This window comes from Cibotium barometz, chromosome 28, assembly GCF_041138505.1.
Source record: "Cibotium barometz isolate CiBa-2024 chromosome 28, ASM4113850v1, whole genome shotgun sequence".
Classification (NCBI taxonomy): Eukaryota; Viridiplantae; Streptophyta; class Polypodiopsida; order Cyatheales; family Cibotiaceae; genus Cibotium; species Cibotium barometz.
In genome coordinates this window covers 21,533,032-21,552,300 of record NC_141073.1, presented here as the reverse complement: position 1 = coordinate 21,552,300, position 19,269 = coordinate 21,533,032, and the positions used below count along the sequence as shown (strand labels likewise).

The window sequence follows — 19,269 nt, the reverse complement described above, 5'->3', positions numbered from 1 at the left end:
ACCATATGGCCACTGGGAAGTCGAATCAAGGGGTTCCAGATCAATGGCTGCCTCAGGCGCTCCTCATCGGTGCCCGGAGGAGTCTGGAAGAGTGACGGCCTCAGATGCGACCAGGCCCTCAGAAGGCTAGCTGCAAAACGCTCCTGGAAGCCAAGGCCCACTCCTCTGGATCGCTGCTCTGTAAAGATCCACCTGATGCTGGGGGTCCAGGGGCCGCTAAGAGAAGGGGTGCGGCTGAGCATCCTGGAAACAAGAAACTCCTTCCACGGCTCAGCGCTTGGCAGGAGGCCACGAACTACCAACTTGCCAAGCAATGCTCGGCTTTGGCAAATAGGATCAACAATGCCCAGGCCGCCTCTCTCCCTCGGCTGAGTGATCACCGCCCATGCCACCTTGGCCCTGGCGGGCCGCCCGTCGCCACCGGACCAAAGAAAGTTCCTGACGAGCCTCTGCACCTGGCCAATGCATGCCCGCGAGAAGGCCCAGCAAGAAGTGATGTACCACATAGTAGCAAGCAGAACCTGGTTGGCCACAACTACTCGGCCAGCCAGAGATAAACGAGCGGTACTCCAATACAGAAGCTTCTTCCGAATGCTCAGAAGAAGGGGGGCTATCTGCTGCTCCGGAGATATGTCAATGCCCACATAACATCCCAAATAACGCACTGTAGTGCCGGGGGGCAGCCACTGAAAACCGTCAACTGGCCTCCAAGTCGGGGGGGGCATAGAGCTGACCCACAGCCCACACGACTTGTGCCAGTTGATCAAAGCCCCCGAAGCTCTGCAAAACCTGTCCATGGCTAAGGCGAAGCGGCGGAGGTTCTCCTCACCTCCCTGAAGATAGACATCAGTGTCATCCGCAAACTCCGAGTCTAGGAGCTCCTCCGAGGTGCGGATGGGAAGCTGGAGGCCCCGCAAACCTGTATCCTGTGCCGTCAAAAAAGTGCTCATGGCCTCCGCCACAAAAAGAAAAAGAAAGGGCGCCAAGGGGCACCCCTGCCGCACCGAGCGTGAGAGCTGGAACCTCTCTCCGCGCACGCCCTGTATCAGCACCTGGCTATGAGCCGATGAGTAGAGTGCAGAGACCCCACGGATCCACTGAGGGGGGAAGCCCATCCTCTCCATAGTGCCTTCCAAGAAGGCCCAGTCCACCCGATCATATGCCTTCTCGAAGTCGAGAAGGAGCACTGCCAGATCCTCCTGTCGAAATCTAGCCAGAGCCGTAGCCTCCCAGAAAGAGAAAATGTTATCCAGAATGCTCCTATCCTGGATGAAGCCAGTCTGCGTGGAGTGGATGATGTCCGGAAGGTGAGGCTGAAGCCGCCTGCTGATCGCCTTAGCTAGGACCTTGTAGGCCGTGCCTAGCAAGGTGATCGGTCTCCACTGTCTGATCTCCAGTCTGTCTCCTCCCTCTTTGGGGATCAAGTGGATCAACCCCTCAGCCATGCTGTCCGGCATGACTCCTGACTCCATAATCTCCTGGAATGCCAATCTGAAGCCCCTGTGTAAGAGGCCCCAGTACCTCCGGAAGAAAGCCACCGAAAGACCGTCCTCTCCTGGGCATTTGCCCCGAGGTAATGCCTGAAGAGCCTCCTCCAGTTCCGTATCCGAGAAGGGGGAGAGAAGGGAGTGTTGTAAATGGGCCGGCACAACCGGTCTCGTGAAGCTCCAGACTGCCTCCCGAGCCTCTCTCACCCTGTCATCTGCTGGCTCAGCAGAGAGAAGGTCCCTGTAAAAATCTGTGGCTATAGCCCGAACCCTGGGGGGATCCACCACAACCTGGCCATCAGCCTGCCGGAGACGCTTGAGACCCTCTCGTCTGAAGCGAGGCCCTGTCGCCTCAAAGAAATCTCGAGTCACTCTGTCTCCAGCCTGTGTCCAAAAGGAAGCCCGAGCATGGAATCGGAACTCCACCCTCCTCTCCTCGATGGATCTGATCTCCGTGCGAGCTGACTCCATCTGCTCTGAGATCCAAGGGCTCGTAGGATCCCTCTCCTGGAGTCTCTGGAGGGACGCTAGACTCCTCCGTAGGCTCCTCTCCTGCTCTCTGAAGGCCTCCAGCCGGTCCAAGGCAGCCTGTCTGAGCATCTGGCTGATCTCCTGCAAACCACTGGCAAGATCGCTGGCTGCCGATCCTCTCCTGAACTGCAGCTCCTGCCAGACCTGCTCAACTCTGATCGCAATCTCGGGCTCCTCTATGAGACAATCTGGAATCCGGACGCTCTGGCCCTGCTCTCCTCTCGTGGGGTCCTCGATCTGGAGAAGCACTGGATAGTGGTCTGAAAACGAGGAGCCTGCAAGTATGCCCACTGTGCCACCTCTATCACAGGCCCACTCATCAATGTAAAACCTGTCGATGCGGGATAGGTTAACTCCTGTGGCCCGTCTATCCGAGCGCGAGAAAGATAGACTCCCCTGCAACCTGCCAAACTCCGGGAGAGTCCACGGATCCTGGCCTCTCACCTGAAGCACTAGTTCTTCCCAGGCAGCGAGCTCCGGCCCATGAATGGTCTCCTGGCTGCCCCCCATCCTGTCCTCTGCATCCTCCAGCATGTTGCAATCCCCTCCGAGGCACCAGTGGTCTGCCAAGGGGAGGGACTGCCTAATGGTGCTCCAGAACTCGGCTCTCCCGGTCGCCCCATTAGGGGCGTAGAAGTTGAGGAAGCCAATGCGGTCTTCCCCAACCCGAAGGATGATCCACTGCGCACGACCCTGGACCAGAATGCCAGAGTCCACAACCTCGGATAGAAGCTGCTCGCTGACTGAGATGCATACTCCACCCTGGTTCCCCTGGGAGCCATATGCCGGTGACCAAAAAGTGTGACTCCTGCCTGGCAAGATCTTCCCGCAGGTGCGGGTACGCCCGGCAGAAAGGTGGTGCTCCTGGATGAAAAGGATATCTATGGGTCCTCCAACGAGAGCCCTCTGGATCTCCTGGCGAAGTCTGCCCCGGCCAATGTAGTGGCGATGTCCACCGAGACCCTGGATGTTCCATGAGAGGATCCTCATGGATGAGCTATGGCAAGTGAAGCAGCCTCCACTGGCTCACCCCTCTCAGCCGGCCCGGATGATCTGCCCTCCACTCTGTGAGTCTTGGGCGCCGGCTTGGAGGGAGAATAATCACTGTCTGTCCGGGTGCGGAGTCTCTCCAAAAAGAGGGTGACCTGTCTCTGTGTCCAGCCCCACTCCGCCTTCGCCCTGTCCAGGGCATAGGCGTGAGACCAATCCTCTGCATATATGTATCTAAAGGTAGGCTGCACCCTCGGGGCGGCATGGAGGAGAATCAGAAGCACCGCCTCAACTGAGGTGTGGACCGGATCTGCCCGCCAGTCTCCTATACCAAACAAGCTCATGCGGGCTGAGTGTAATCGGGTCTGCAATAGGTCCGTGAGCCCCAAGTCACTGAAGTGGTGAGAAAACTCCAGTATCTGATCACGCAAAACTTCCTCTACAGTGTTGCAATCCCATGCTGTGTCTGGGGCAACACTGAGAGGAAAGGAGAAAGCCACCATGCTGCACACCATAGAGGGAGAACGAGAGGGATGGCACACCACGCAAACTCGCAAGGGCGCGACCAGTGTCTCGAACGGGCCAGCGTCCAGCTGGAGGCACCTGAAAAAACCGTAATCCACTGGTAGCCCCATCACTCGCGGGGGCCCCCCAGGGGAGGCTGGAGAGAACTCTGTGGCGGGCGAGGCGAGGATCGCCATCTCCACCGGCCCGGAGTGGCGGTGGAACAGCCGCTGGACTGAGCTCTGGCCTACCCAGCTGCGCTGCCCCGGGGCAGTGGGTGGTCTGGCGAAGTATCCTGGAGAGGCCGAGGGAGGGATGGGGGCTCGTGGCGAGGAGGGGGGAGAGCGAGGAGAGGATGGAGAGGCATCTGCCAGAGGATAGGTGTCAGGGGGGGCCGCCGGGGGAGGCGGGAGGGGGGGGGCTGGGGGGGGAGAAGGGAGGGTGGAAGGAGTGCTCTCCGGGTGAGGGGAAGGGGAGCCGGGGGTCGAAGAGTGCGGCCCAGGATCCTCAGGAATCTGCTCCAAGGAGGGGGGGGGGGCCCGCGGGGGGAGGCAGGAGCGGGGTCTCCACGTGGGAGGCTCCACCAGCGGCCTCAACGGGCACTGAGTCTGAATCCTCGTCCATCGGGGTGGGACCTGCTGGCCGCCTATCCCTGACAGGAGCATAAGTGCGGATAGGTGCCTGTACGCCAGCCGGAGTCGCCTGTCCGCCAGCCTGTGCAGCCTGCTGGCGTCTGCGACGACGGTCCCTGCGGGCCGGGCGTTTCCGCCGGCGAACCTCCTGCCATCCGCCAGCCTCCTGGGACTGCGCGGCATCCTCCGCCGGGGCCTGCTCGTCAGAGGATGGCGCCTGCTGTGACGAGCCAGGGATGTCCGGTCTCTGAAGTGGATGGCCACCCCTCGGGTCTCCTGCAGGGGGTCCGGAGGCGGCATAACGTGAAGGATGAGCCCCCTTGCGGGGACAGGCACGTGCGAGATGGCCCATCTCCCGACATATGTAACACTGGCCGGGGAGGCCCGAATACTCCACGCGCTGTATCATATGTCCTCCAGAAAGACAAGGGAGAAGGATCGTCTTCGGGAGGGACTCCGGTGACGGAACCACAACCCGAATGGCCGGGAGTCCTGCTGCCCGAGCAATCACTGAAGCCGCTGTCTGAGGCGTCTCCACCACCTGCCCGAACGCCTTGCCAAAGGATGACAAGAGGGGCAAGTACTCCCTACGGAGTCCAGGAAAACAGATAGTGACGGGGAAACCTGTCGCGCCTGCTAGCGGGTCAGAAGCGGGGTCGAAACCGTGAGTCCATCGCGCCAGGAACGCTCGGGAAGAGCGGAGGGCAATGGGGCTCCGAGCCAGCACCATCTGAGCTGCCTGTGGGGACTCGAAATCCACCTGATAGTAGCCACGTCCCAAAAAATCTACGCTGATGATCTTGGCGGGCACGCCAACAAGGCTGCCTTGCAGAAGGTCGCGAAGCTCTCTCCGCATTGGACGGCTACCCACTATCTTGCAGACCAAGGAGGAGGCCTCAAGAGCGGAAACTGTGGAAACAAACAACTGAAGATCTTCAGCTGTGAACTCCAGACGGAGACCGGAATCGGCAGGGTTAGTCGGAGCGGCTTCCATGGAGTTCTCCAGAGGGAAAAAAGCCAGAAACCGGGGTCACCAACGGGAGGGACACAGCCCTGCGAGGAAAAAGGAGAAGCGGAGGGCTACAAGATAGCGGGGGCGGGGGGGGGGGGGGGGGGGGGGGGGGGGGGGGAAGCTGAGGCGGGGAGGGGTTAGCGGTGGGCGGAGAGGCGAGACGGAAGGGAGGAGAGAGAAGGCGGAGGGGGGAGAGGTGGCGGGGGAGAGGAGAGAGAGGGAGGCGAAGGTGGTTAGAGAGGCGGAGGAAAAAGGAAGGGGGAATGAAGCAAACGGCGGGGGTAGAGGCGGGGAAGGCAGCGGGGTAGGAGGTGAAGGAAAAGAAGGCGGGGGGGAAGAAAGCGGAAAAGTAGAGGGAAGGCGGGGGAGTACGCGCGGCAGAGGGCGGAGGAGAGAAGGCGTAGAAAGGCGCGATGAAGAAAGCGGGGGAGAGGGCGGAGGAAACAGCGGAGGACTGGCGGGGGGGAGAGTGAGGCGCGATGGCGAGAAGCAGCCGGGGGGGGGGGGGGGGGGGGGGGGAGCGGAGCTCGCAGGCGAGTCAAATCAGTCCACCTTGTACTTGCAGCGACGTTTAGTGCATAAACATTCGCCAGAAGCTCCGAGTCTATCCTCTGTTGACTCTATCATGTTAAAGTCCCTACCCATACACCAAAAGTCGGCTTGTGGAAGAGACTCAGGAATTGTACTCCAGAAGGTGGCTTTGCCTATTGTGGCGTTCGGCACATATACATTTAAAAAGCCCACACAGTCCTCTCCAATCCTAATGGTCACCCGTTGAGCTTGACCAGTGTCAACGGTGCCTGAGCCTACTACTGCTCATTGACAAAAATACAAACTTCCCCTTGTGTCGTGGAGGGGCCAAAAGAGGGGGACCAGAAAGTGTCTCTGGATCGGTAGGATCTTCCCACAACGGCAAGTATGCCCCTCTGAAAGATGTTGCTCCTGAGGAAGAGGATATCAATGGGTCCCCCAATTGCTGCTCTATGAAGCTCTCCTCCTCTCTACCTGACACCTAGTTGGACATCTCTCTCTTCCCTCTCTCTCTAGAAGTAGACGCCCCTCTTCATGAGCCTCTTTGGCTGTATTTTCTGCACTTTCTCCATCCCAACTCCATATCCAAGCTTGCTAGTGTGTTTTCCAAGCTTCCAAGAGTGTTTCCAGGTGGTGTTCACTCTCCCACACACTCCCAATGACTGAAATTCAGCAAAACATTTCTTATATTTGCTGTAATTTTTGGTATTTTTGCTGAAAACCCTAATTTCAACCTTCCTTTCTGAAGTTGAACCATAGGGGAAGCTTTCCCAGGGTTCCCTTCATCCTCTTGAAGACTTTTGTCGTGAAGGATTGCTATAGATTGAAGATATCAACACTCCAAACGCTTCCATTGCGAAGACTTCCGCTGTCATCGACTCTACTTGCAATTGGTAAGCTTTGATGCTCAAATATGGAAGCAAGTAGCAGGAGGGAGGAGCAGGACTGCATGTTCACATACCTTGTGTAGTGTTCTCTTGTCCTACGTGCTCTCTTGCAGATTGTTTCTACCATGTGTTGGTGAAACAATAGAGAGCAGATGGTAAGGAACATGGGCACTTGAGAGGGTAGCGTGAGTTGCAAGTCTACATCGACAACCACATTGTTTGCAATACTGTATTCATATGCATTGGTATGGAAATCTGATCAGAAATGCCCATGACACTATCTACTTGATTCTCCCAAGATCAATATACTTTATTTGAGGGAGGGGCTGGCCATTCTAGTTTGTTTTGCATCTCTTATCAATTTAGCAAATTGCTTCTTGTATTGAGCATGTTGTCCATTAAATCTTGGTGTATTTAAGTGTATTGATTAGCATTGTGTTCAACCAAGTCACACACCACCTATTACCGGGAGGAGAGGAAGGTACTCCTTCCTAGGACCTGGGAAGCAAACTTTCATAGGAAAGCTTGAAACGCCATCCAAAGGGTCGGATGCCTAGTTGAAGTCGTGTTGCCACCTCGCAAAGAAGGCCTGGGTTGTACACAGTGCAACAGGGCTCAGCTACATGAGTCTCTTTGAAGCTATCGACGAGTCGAACTCAACCTGGTAGTAGTCGCGCCCCAAAGGATGAATATTAGTGATCTTTCCAGGCGCGCCAAGAAGGCTAGCCTGTAACATATCCGTGAGTTGTCTGCACATCAGGCAGCTACCCACAATCTTGCATACCAAGGTGGAGGCCTCTAAGAGGATGCGACTGTTGAAGCGAGGAGTTGAGAGGCAAGGGAGCGGCTGCCGTGGAGTCCTCCTAGGGGTTTAAGACTAGAAGAGGCCGAAACTTGCTGAGAGGAAAACTGCCCGAAAGCTGAAAACCTTCCTTGAAGAAATGCTGAAAGGGGGGGGGGGGGGGGGGGGGGGGGGGGGGGGGGGGGACACGAGGAGCATGAAGATAAAGGGAGGCTCGAATGAAAGAGAAGGAACGGTGGCCAACAAGAGGGACGAAGTAGCGAGGGAGAAGAGGAGCAGGGGTGGAAGGCAGGGAAAAACACCAAAACAGGGGCGCTGGACGGGGGAGGAGAAGGGGCGGGAAGGAGGCGGAGAAAAAAGGGCAGCGCGCGAGAGGGGGAGGGAGAGGTGTGACGCGAATGGGGGCTTTGGAGGGTGGGGAGTGAAAGCGGGGCAGCGTGTAGGCGAGAAGGATGGAGAGGGTGATGGTGGGCAGCAGAGGAGGGGGGGGGGGGGGGGGGGGGGGGGGGGGGGGGGGGAGACAACGCGCAGAAGGCAGGGCACAGATACGGGGGGCTCAAAGCTCCGCGTTCGAGTGTGCACAAACTTGTAAATGAAGAAGATTCTGTACCTGTCCTGGATTTACAATCAATAAAAGTGATAAGTGCATGCATTTAACACCTTGGAGTCATCCACATTTGCAAGGAGGAATGCTCTTGTAGTACAATAATTGCCTGTGTAATGAATCAACTGCCAAAGAGTCCTAGTGTTGGAGACGACCAATCTCAGATTCAGTACGGGAAATTATTAGAATCTTCATAACTTGGGCAATTTTGAGGGTTCATGCAGTAAGGCCATTGCTGGTATTTCTTGCTCACCTTAGTCTGCCGAGGTGTGATTCCCACAAGGGGAGACAAGAGATGCTGGTGTCTCCTCTGGTTTGTGGGCTCCAGTATAGAAACCAAACAATTCGTACTAGGAGGAGTTAGTGGGTATGTTTCCTATACCAGGTCAAAGCACATTCGTGATTGATGCACTTGTAATTTACGTCCTTTGGGAGGGAACGCATGTGGGGTGAAAATACCCCATTTTGTGTCTCCTGACCAACATCCAAAGAGCCAGGTTCCAAGATTTATTTTGGTTGCTTGTTATTAGGGGAAGAAATTCCTAAATATTTAGAAGCACTGCAATTTGAATGGACCGGATAACATCCACCCTAGGTACCTGGTGATATAAAACAAAAGTTTTCATTGTGTAGAGCTGGCTTTCAATGATGTCATTGCCTCTGGGTGGGGTATGAAGCAACTCCTAGTGTCTAGTTGCTTCATGCCTTTGGGTAGGATATGAAGCAATTCCTAGTGTCTAGTTGCTTCATACCTCTGGGTAGGGTATGAAGCAACTCCTAGTGTCTAGCAACACTGCCGATGCCCCTGGACTCTGGAGGATTGAATTTCGACCAAAGATGGTTGCAGTTGTAACTTATCCATATTTCTGCTCTCAGATCAATATTTCTGAGATAAGCTAGAGGGAGAGGTTTGTGTGCATAAGGAGAGCTAGGAAACATGTTAAGGTGATTGAGGTAGCGTTCCCTTCATAGTGATATTTTGCCTATGTGTAGCCACTCTGGACAGCCATCTTCACTTATTTGGAACCTGTGGCTGTGAAGGATTGAATCCAAAATACATGAAAGAGAGCTTCAAGAATGCTATGCATTCCATTGCAAAAGGCATGCTACGCACTCCATGGTTAAGTCCAAGTGGAGGAGAAGTTGGCGTGCGTTGAAGTTTCTCACATTTTTTAGTCACACTGAGCTTTGAGTTGCCACAAGGGACATAAGGTTCTGGAAGCAGATTGCATGTATGATTTTAGGCTGAGATAAGACTTACCCTTCCTGAGATTTAACCAATTGGATGACACAGTCAAGAACTAAGATAGAGAACGTTAGTAGTCCTCCTTCAGCACAAAAATGAGTTGAAAACTTCTTTAAGAGACTTTGTCAGGATGTTAGTCTATACTTAAACATAGAAAGTGTGTAAATTTGTGGCTCTTATTTTGACATGCTGATTATGCCATATGGAAACTTTTCCCACCTTATCACTAGCTTTGTGACCCAGTCTCAATAACTAGGAAAAAACTTCATGAATTAACCATCTATCAGTGTATAGTATAGATTTGAAATCCTATGCGCATCAGGATCTGCTATTATGGGCATAGTTGTTCACATTCGGTCATACGATACAATATCGTATGGGAATTTACTGTACTGTATGAAATTTTGGAATACGATATGTTAAAGTACGGTTAAAAAAAAACACTTATAAATTTACGGATTATCAATTTGAAAGGATAGAGAGCTCAAAGGTTGTTACAGAGCTTGAGAGCAATGGGAGCTTGAGCTTGAGAGGCTAGGGCTATGAGGGCTTGAGCTTGAGAACTTGAAACTTGTGATGGAGAGATGGTTGGAGGAGAGCTTTTTAAAGGGAGGCCAAAGAGTCCAAGGCACCCACGCCAAAGAGTCCAAGGCACCCACTTGAGCCCAAGTGCCGAGGCCCAACTGTTGGAAGACGGTCTGCAAAGACAGAGAGAGGGGAGAGGCCTTTGCTTCTTGTTGCCCTAACTAAGGAAGGTGCCTCACCTCAACCCTTCAAATACGGAGAAGTGATCACAAGGATAGAGAAAGAAAGAAAGTTATATTAAATGTCTTTAAAAGACCTAGTGGGTCTATGAGACCAAAAGTGATACAATAGTGTCCATGTAATCTCATCATGGTACAAAAGAAGAGAAAACAAAGACTAGAGCTATGAGCTTGGAATGTCGAATCCGAGCGGGATTTGAGCCATATGTTACAAAGTGGGACCATCATCATTGTACAACCTATGGAGCTAACCCCTTGGTAGGGGGAGGGGGCCGTCAAGGATATCGAGCATGGGGTTAGCCTGTAGAAGGCTTTGTAGATCCGCCGGGCGTGGGAAGGTAGCTTTGTGCCTCTCCAAGATCTCCTCAAGCTGGGGCTGAGAGAATAGATCCTTTGCATCCACACCAAAAGTCAACATCCGCATATCCTTGGCTACTGAGCCTAAAAGGACACCAAAAGCAAGCAAGCCCCATAACAGTAAAAAACAGCCATTTAAAAAAAAAAAGGGTCAAAACAGCAATAGTTGAAAACAAAAGAGAGAAGGCTGCTGGCCCCGCGTGGCGTGTGGGGGGGTATACGGAATCATATGACATCGTACCGCATGACAGTGTTGTACAATGTACGAGAGGAACTATGATTACGGATTATGATTCTTTTAGCATGCTTTAGCTGGGTTTTCAATCCCCTTGCTTTTAAGCATCCGAAGTTCAGTTTTCAGGTCTTGAATTTCGTGCTATTTTAAGTGGTTCTAATGAGTACCATCGTTTATGTGGCAAGTAATGGAACTTTTGGTTTCCCAGGCTTTGAAAATTCTCAATAAATTATCAGACAAGGTAGTGCGGCACTTAAAAATGGATGACACTGTTGCTCGGCCGGAGGCGCTTGTTCTTGAATCGCTTTTGATCCCACCAAATTGTAACCGAATTCCTGAAAAGCCCGGAGTGGATCAGATGCATTTTGGATCGGTGAGCCGTAAGGCATGAGCATACAAAAATAGCTACTCATGAATGTAAATGTTAACTCTTTGAATATCTTGGATGATACTTTGTATAGGATAAAGTGACACAGATGCTCCGCAAAATCCTAAAAAAGTTTGAACTCATGAGGAATTCTAAAGCTACAGCCATGGCAAATAGGATTGCTGTTGATGAGATGCAAATCCTACTAGCAGATTACCTTCGTATCAAAGGTGCTCCAAAGGTAAAGGGTTTTATTTTATTTTCAAGAAATAAGACTTCTATTAAGTATGAATAGAACTATACAAAACCATGGCCAAAGGGTCTCTGTGCATCCTGACCCGACAAATCTGCCAAGCTTTGATACTGCAATGATGACTTTCCCAGTTTCTAGTGATCCATAAGGTGTTATTTATGCAAAGCTTTTTGATGGTTGCAGGTCAGAGGTAATAAAGAGCCAACAATCGAGTATGGTGGGCGTTCAAGAAAGGAACTTGGGAAAAGTTGTTCAAATAAATTACAGAACCAGATTGTTGCAAAAGTGTCAAGCTTCTCATGCAGGGCTGTACTTACGGGTGATACGTTCTTATCGTTGGATGAGATAGGTATCCCTTTTGAGATAGCTAAAGGGTTAACAGTGTGTGAAACTGTTACAGAAAAGAATCTAAAGAAGATGCAGGAGATTGTTGACAATGGTCCCAAATCCTACACGAAAACTGGTGCCTTACACTACGTCAGGGGTGGTGTAAAAAAGGACTTGACTCAGTGTGATCTGTTTACTGTTGAAATTGGTGATATAATAGGACGGCATCTTCAAGATGGAGACTATGTCTTTTGTAATCGGCCACCATCTGTACATAAGCATTCAATGCTAGGGTTGAGAGCACGTATACTTGACATTCCCACTTTTGCAATTAATCCCCTTATATGCAGTCCCCTTGGTGCTGATTTTGATGGTGACTGTCTAGCTGTCTTTGTACCTCAATCTATGGAGGCTAGAGCTGAGCTTATGGAGCTGATGATGGCTCAAAAGCAGATGCTTACCTCTCATGGAGGTCAGTGTACATTTACACTAACTCAAGATGCATTACTTGCAGCCCATAAGCTCACAAGCTCGCATCTTTTGATAACTAAAGGAGCTATGGAGCAGGGTTGTTTGTGCACTGCTTCCAGTCTTCCAAAACCGACAATAGTCAAATCGCCTAAAGGATCATTCTGGACAGGGACTCAATTATTTCAGCTCTCATTACCAGTTGGTCTTGATTATAGTAAAAATGGTGTGTTAATTTCTGGCAGTGAAATCTTAGTGATGAGTGGGCAACCAGAGTGGCTTGGTAGCTCAAGTGATAGTCTTCTTCAATCAATCATTCAACAATGTGGGAGTGACGTTGCCTTGAATTATTTAGGATCATCTCAACAAATGCTTGTTCAGTGGCTTTCACAGGTGGGTTTCACTGTAGGACCTTATGATGCATATGCAACCTGCAGCCTGAGCTCTAGAGCAAACCTGAAGAAAGAAATCAGAATGACCATAGACAATTTGGAAGCTTGTGTGAAAAGAAAAATTCACTCATTGAATTTTCTATTCACTCGGATTTCAAACCAAGAAGGGTCCGTAGATGTTTGTCAAAGAACTCTCAGGGACCCTTCCATGAACGGGCTAGGAATTTATTCTACAACTTTAGAAAGGCTTGCAGTCCAGTACATGCAAAGCTTGCTTTCCGAAGTTGAAGATATTGCACTGAAACATGTTTCTGTGGATAATTCAATTCTGGCAATGGTCAGGGCTGGCACCAAAGGTTCGGTGAAGAAGTTTGTAGAGCAATTTGGGTTTCTGGGACTGCAACTTTACAAAGGCAAGTACATGCATCCAACTGAAAAAACACAGGCTTTCAATCCTTCCTTGCATCAAGGACTACCGACAGATATCCTGCAAGAGCAAAGCAAGAGTACATGGGAGGAGGGAGGCCTGGTAAAAAGCTCCTTTGTTGAAGGGCTCAATCCTTATGAGTTTTTTATCCAAACAGTCTCATATAGAGAATCTATGATACGCCAAGCTTTAAGAGTTAGTGAGCCTGGTTGTCTTTTCAAGAATATGATGCTGTTTGCACGTGATGTTTACATTGACTACGATGGCACAGTCAGGAACCATCACGGTAAACATCTGATTCAGTTCCAATATGGCGGAGCAAAAGAATGCAGTGATTCTGGGAATACGAGTTCACGATGGGATGATACAATTTTAGCAGGGGAACCTGTTGGAATCCTGGCTGCGACAGCTATTGTACAGCCTGCATATCAGATGCTTTTGGAATCACCAAATCAACTAAACAATATGTCCATTTGCCCTTTGGAATTGTTACAGGTAGCAATTTTTTATAGACAACTTTAGCAGCTTATGCTTCTATTAATCTTCCAGCAATGACAAAATTATGATTTCATGTTGTAGGAAACTTTGTATTCCCGAAGAGCTTCAGTGTTGAAGCACTGTGACCAGAGGGTGGTTTTGTATATATCCAAAGCTCATGGTCATTCAAAGGAAAAGGCTGCAATCAAAATCCAGCAGTTATTAAGACATGTCAGCTTAGAGATGCTTTTGTTATCTTCATCAGTCAAGTACGATTGCAACTTTATCTGTAACATCTTAGCGAGATTCAATGAAAAAAGAGATTGTATTCTTGCTTCCTTGTTACAACTTTTAACCTTTCTCTGCACACAGCTATGGAGCTGATCTGAATGGAGGTGTCTGGCAAGGACTCCTACCAGCAAAAAAGTCTCCCTGGATTGTTCACTTGTCATTAAACAAGGCAAGTTTATGAATCTCTCTATGTATCAGTTGCAAAACTGTAAGTTAATCGCTGTCAGATTTGTTAATATACATGCAAATAAATCATAGATTCTGAGTTTTTCTGGTGGAAGAGCAGTATTTCTTTGGAGAGGTTCAAATGCATGGATTGCATTTTCATGCTCACATTGAAATTGTAAGGTTCCTGATAATTTGCTATCATGATTTGATACTGTCAGCTTGCAATGGACACTTGGAATGTAACAGCAGAGGGCATAGTTGAGAAGCTAAAAAGAATAAAGGAGATTCATGAGTTTGGAGCTCTAGCATTCCTCCCAAGGTGAATTTGGGCTTTGGATTAGACTGTGTTCTGCATGGTTGTAATAAGCTGTTTCAGTTTCCATGATCAATAATCTAGAAACCTTTAAATGTTCTGGTTTCTGTAGAGAGCGTTGCGACTCAAGCTGTCCAGGATCAACTCGCTTGGTGGATTCTCCTTGCATTAGCTTTTGTACCAGCCATGCTCAATCTCCTTCCATAGAAGAATCTTTGTCAAGAATGAGAAACCAAGTTATCCCTCGTGTCATGAAAGTGAGCATTATGGGTATGTGCATTGCCAAGCTTTTCTATGAATTCCAAAAATAAATGATGAGATCAACGAGTCACTTTGGCATAGTATATGAATGGAGGCAGCTTTGAGGATTTGTGATCAAAGTAACTTGCTTTTACATGCGAACACACGTAGCTTAGGCTAAGGGTTGAATGTCATGACCTTAATGATATTTTGATGGGAGAAAAATGCCCAATGAACACAATGCAACTTGCAAATACAGGATCACTTCATGAACAACAAACGATATATGGAGGGAACAATTTTTTGCAGCTTAAATTGACTACAATAGATGGCTGCAAATGTCTCTGAGATACACTTGAGAGTGATGAGATCAGATGGGACCATACAGTAATGCAGAAGATGAAGACTAAGCTGTTGGTCTGCTCCTGCTGAATGCACAAGTGAGGGGGGAGGTGGATGTGAGGAGGTTGGTGTGTACATCAGGCAACACTTTGGTCATGCAGGGGTTGTACCTCACATCTAATGTGTGTGTTTGTCCTAGGTTACAAAATCACATGCACCAGTTGACTACTGTGCTGATACCTTCATCAAGACGATTGGAAACAGATAGTAACTACATTGCCTTGACATAAACTTCCAAGGTATTCGCCTCCACATAGACATTGAGGAAGGGTGTTGAAACTGTCCAAAAATAAAGTATTGTGCTGATATCTTAATCAAGGCTCTTGACTGCTATATTCTTGGAGAGTACACCAACTTAGGCCACTCTGGCACAACTCTCCTATTGATGTGTTTCATCTGTAGAATGCCTGCCTTCGCATACACACTTTGCTGTACGTACAACCTGTTGTCTACTAACATATGCCAGTAATCTTGATACCGTTTTGTTCTTGATCCCCTTTACTTGCGCTTATAATGTAAACATGCTACAGGTCATGGTTTCTGCGTAACAAGATAAGATTTCTATTTGTCCAGGGAATTTTCAGACATTTGAGTTGCATGAGAAATAATTCCCAACAGCTAGATCAATTTGGTATAGTCTTTATATTAGCAGGTCAGGAATTTTATGCAGGCAAAGCAAAGCCTTCAAAAGTTCTTGATTCCAAAGTGTAATAAGATTGCAAAAGACCTATGAAAAATAAGCTGCAAAACAGTACTTTCCCAGAGAGACATTCTTGAGATTGTTTGCAAAAGTTGTATCTACTAGTCATGATTTTTCGAGTAATTCATTTCTTAAAATTGCATGGGCTGGATTTCTTCAGGATGTTAAAACTGGCTGCTCTTGCAGGTGACAGTCGCATACAGTCAGTGTCAATTGTTCCATCCGATGTATCATCTGAATCATGGATTTCTCATGTGCAACAAGAGTCTTTTTCCAAGCATGTAGCAGAAGTAGCCATTGAAATCATTGTGAAGAAGAGCAGTATCAAAAGAAAGAGTGATGCATGGCTTATGGTTAAGGAGTTATGTGGTCCAGTTTTAAATCTAATAGATTGGTCACGGAGCATCCCAAACAGCATTCAAGGAATGGCCGAGATATATGGGATTGAAGCGGCTCATAGCTTCATATGTCAGGTCAAATTTAGTGCCTCATTGCATTTGGCTCCGTTGGCCTCTTTTTCAAATTAAGGATAGGTTTTAATGGTATACGCTTTTTAAAGTGTATTCTATGCTGAATGACACAAGTTTTTCCTTCTTGATGCAGAGAATGAAGTCTATCTTGACAAGCATGCTTTTTAGTGGTATACGAGCACGCTTTTCAAAGTGTATTCTACGCTGAATGACACAAGTTTTTCCTTCTTGATGCAGAGAATGAAGTCTATCTTGACAATGTTCGACAAGACAGTTTATACACAGCATGTGTTGTTGATGACAGATATCATGACCCATTCAGGAAATGTGATTGGTTTCAATGCTGCTGGGTTTCATGAATTCAGTAACACGTTGCATGTTTCTGCACCCATGACACAGAGCCTTTTTAAGGTGATTTCAGCCTTCTTAATCCTTTTTTATTAACCTCAATAACACATCAACAATGTCTCAATAGTTTTCTAGGAATAAGATTTGTGGACTCATGTTAGTTGTTCAGTCATCTCAGTTTTCACTGTGCAGAATCCCATAAAACATATCCAGGATGCAGCACTCAGGGGGAAATGTGATGATTTGTCAGGAACGCTTCCCTCAATTTTCTGGGGCAAACCTGCTCCAGTTGGTACAGGTGCTAATTTTGATCTTTTATGGCGAAATCCGGTGAGTTTTCTCAATAGCTGCTAGAAGATATCTATATGTAACTAGATGATTTGTAAGTTGGAGTTAGAATACCGTATAAACCAAACTTTTATGCATGTTTTCTGGATTTATACTACCTGCTGGCTTGCTCCCTACTCTCTCTTACCTACTCTGAGTTGCATCCAAGGTATGAATTTCCCTACATGCAGATTATGAATTAGCCTCATACGAAGTCCTTCAGAGCAGCATATGCTGCTTGAAACTTATTCATGCTTCTCTCTGTAGCATCATTTAGATGGGCTTTGGGGTCATCATTACCTTGTTTGTGTTGACAATTTAGTTGGGATACATACCTAGATATGGATGCTTTACAAAATGTGATAAGACATACATCATGCAAAGTTCAGGCACAAGTCATACAGCGCAGATGGTGACTAGCAGAATACATAACTTGTTCCCTTGCCATGGGCATAGTCATTAGTAATGTCTGTGGTGCGGCCAGCCACAGGTCAAAGATGGTGGCTTGAAAGTTCTGATAGATGGAAGGATCAACACATTATGATCTTGGAGCACCATCTCAATGTTAGTTGCACTTCTAGATATGGCAAGCTATTACTAGGGCATAGCTATACACTCGGTTCTTGGAGTTTAGACCGGGAGTGGTTGGCTATGGCCTCAGGCAATCGACTCCAAGGTGATGAACTGAGCTAGGTTTGGCACAATGGGATGCATTACAGGATGGCCAACCTATCTAGCAAGCATGGAGGTAATTGAGGAGGTTTATATCTCTGCCATGAAGATCCAGTACATGGCTCAGGGGATAGCCCTGTGTTTCTCCTCTCCCCAACATAAAGGGTCCATGCCAGCAGGTAGTAGAGGATTGGGCAGTGGAACAAGAAAGGAGGCAAGGGAATGCATCTTTCCACTGGCTCAAGGAAAATCCTGCCAAATAACTGGAAGTTTTGAGCTGGATTATTTACCAGTGTCCTAGCACTGGAGATAGAGTGAGTTGGTGGTCTGGGTACATCCCCCTAGGGCAAGTTTCAGTTAGTAGGACCTTGGTGCATTTGGACTTAATGCTGATGGGGGCTTTGTTACCATCATACGTGCAAGTGATTTTGTCATGATTACCCACAGATTGCAACTCTCTATGACTGGGGCAAGTAAGAATGACGTGTGGTTGGCCTTCTGTCTTAGGGACCATGCATTCAGGCCACTAAATGAGATGTTAGAAAAGAATGTGAAGGCACATACAGGGGAAACTGCTGGTGCTTTTGGTGGCAATCTCAACTCCCATTTGTTGTGGGCATTGACCATGGAATGTGTATTTGGCATTGAAGGCACTCTAACCTCACCATACATTTGAGGATGAATCAAAGGCGGCAGAATGAAGGCCAGCCTATTGGAATTTTGAGTGGAAAGGCATATTTAGAGGGTATTTGATCATTAAATGTGTCATAACCTCACTAAGCTGTTGAAGATAAAGCATATTTCATTTTAATTTAACATGGTTGTTTTGTCTTGTTATTTTGAATGCTGATTTGGTATTTTGTGATGGAAAGGCTCCTATGTAGATCTGATGCTGGCACTTTACTACATTTACAAAGCTAAAAACACACACTGGCTCAAGTTTCGGATTGAGTGCCCATTTTGACAGTCAAGTTGCTGAGAAGGCTAGAGCATACCATGGGATTTGGAGTCCAGAGTTTTTGTCAAGGTTGTGGGCTGATATAAAGGCAGTGCTTGAAGGTTTCTTGTAAAATATTTAACATGGAAGCGACAATGTTTTAGCATTTTGCTGAGAGCCTTGTTATTATCCACATCCCTTGCCTTTTTTCACTACACAAAGCCAGGTGTACTGCTGCGAGAGAGAGCTATGTTGAGGCAGCTCAGTTTAAGTCAAGCTGAGGTATTGTATTGGCTACATCTTGACCTTACATTGCACCACTAATTCAAGAAGTGTAATCAATATTCCTGCATGAAATTAGGAGTATAATTCCACTACAACTCATCAATATTCCTGCATGAAATTAGGAGTATAACTGCACCACTAACTGATCAATATTCCTGCATGAAATTAAGAGTATACCTTTAATAAGGAGGAAATCCCTTGTGGCCTTCAGAATTCGCCTCAAAATTAACTGTAATGGCATAAAAAAATGTTTTGATGTCACTCTTTTTTTTTTGGGCACTCAAATGTGATGGCAATCGCATTATCTCTTTGGCATTACTTTTAAAGGAAAGAAAGAGAATGCGATTGCGATCACATAATGGAAAGAAGAGATCATGATAACTTTTAGTTCAATAAGCCTTCAAAAATGGAACATGAACAACACATTAAATGGTCCAGTATGATTCTTTTAGTAGTTATGTGATCTTCTTTTTCATGAAAAAGGAGGTCTATGGAGTATGATAAAAACAATACAAGAGCCAAGGCTCAATGAATCAATTTACCAAGCATGGCATCTATAAACCACATAGGTGGCGGGAAACACCAAAAGATAATTAGCTAAAGAAAGTCGTTGAAGAAGAATGACAATGGACAGCAGGCATAGCAATAAACCACATAGGTGGCTGGAAGCACCAAGATAAACCAAAGAAAGTCTTAGTGGAAGAAAAAGAATGGACTGTCTTTCCATTCACTGGACAACCTTTCCACGTAGTGAAGAGCTTCAGCTCTTCATTACCAAAATGGAAAATGTTCCTATCCAGATTGGTGGAAAAGCTCTTCCTCT

General features: G+C 47.9%; 1 protein-coding gene across 6 annotated transcripts in view; it reads left to right on the top strand.

Moving 5' to 3' along the window:
• The window catches only part of LOC147622649 (DNA-directed RNA polymerase V subunit 1-like), an 82,526-nt gene extending 64,008 nt beyond the window's left edge, over positions 1–18,518 (top strand). The window contains exons 9-20 of one of the 6 annotated variants that reach the window (XR_015269467.1): positions 10,791–10,955; positions 11,044–11,190; positions 11,386–13,311; positions 13,396–13,562; positions 13,666–13,753; positions 13,971–14,071; positions 14,178–14,335; positions 14,847–14,946; positions 15,594–15,880; positions 16,115–16,288; positions 16,418–16,555; positions 18,097–18,518. Coding sequence is in view for 4 of the 6 variants with exons in the window: in XM_086822191.1 (XP_086678317.1) it covers positions 10,791–10,955; positions 11,044–11,190; positions 11,386–13,311; positions 13,396–13,562; positions 13,666–13,753; positions 13,971–14,071; positions 14,178–14,335; positions 15,594–15,880; positions 16,115–16,288; positions 16,418–16,523; positions 18,097–18,188 (3,411 nt within the window). In the remaining 2 variants the exon portion in view is untranslated. Of the gene's footprint in view, positions 1–10,790; positions 10,956–11,043; positions 11,191–11,385; positions 13,312–13,395; positions 13,563–13,665; positions 13,754–13,970; positions 14,072–14,177; positions 14,336–14,846; positions 14,947–15,593; positions 15,881–16,010; positions 16,048–16,114; positions 16,289–16,417; positions 16,556–18,096 lie in introns of those variants that run through there. The other 5 variants (XR_015269468.1, XM_086822192.1, XM_086822194.1 and 2 more) reach the window with 5 other exon arrangements.
• The last annotated feature ends 751 nt before the right edge of the window (positions 18,519–19,269 follow it).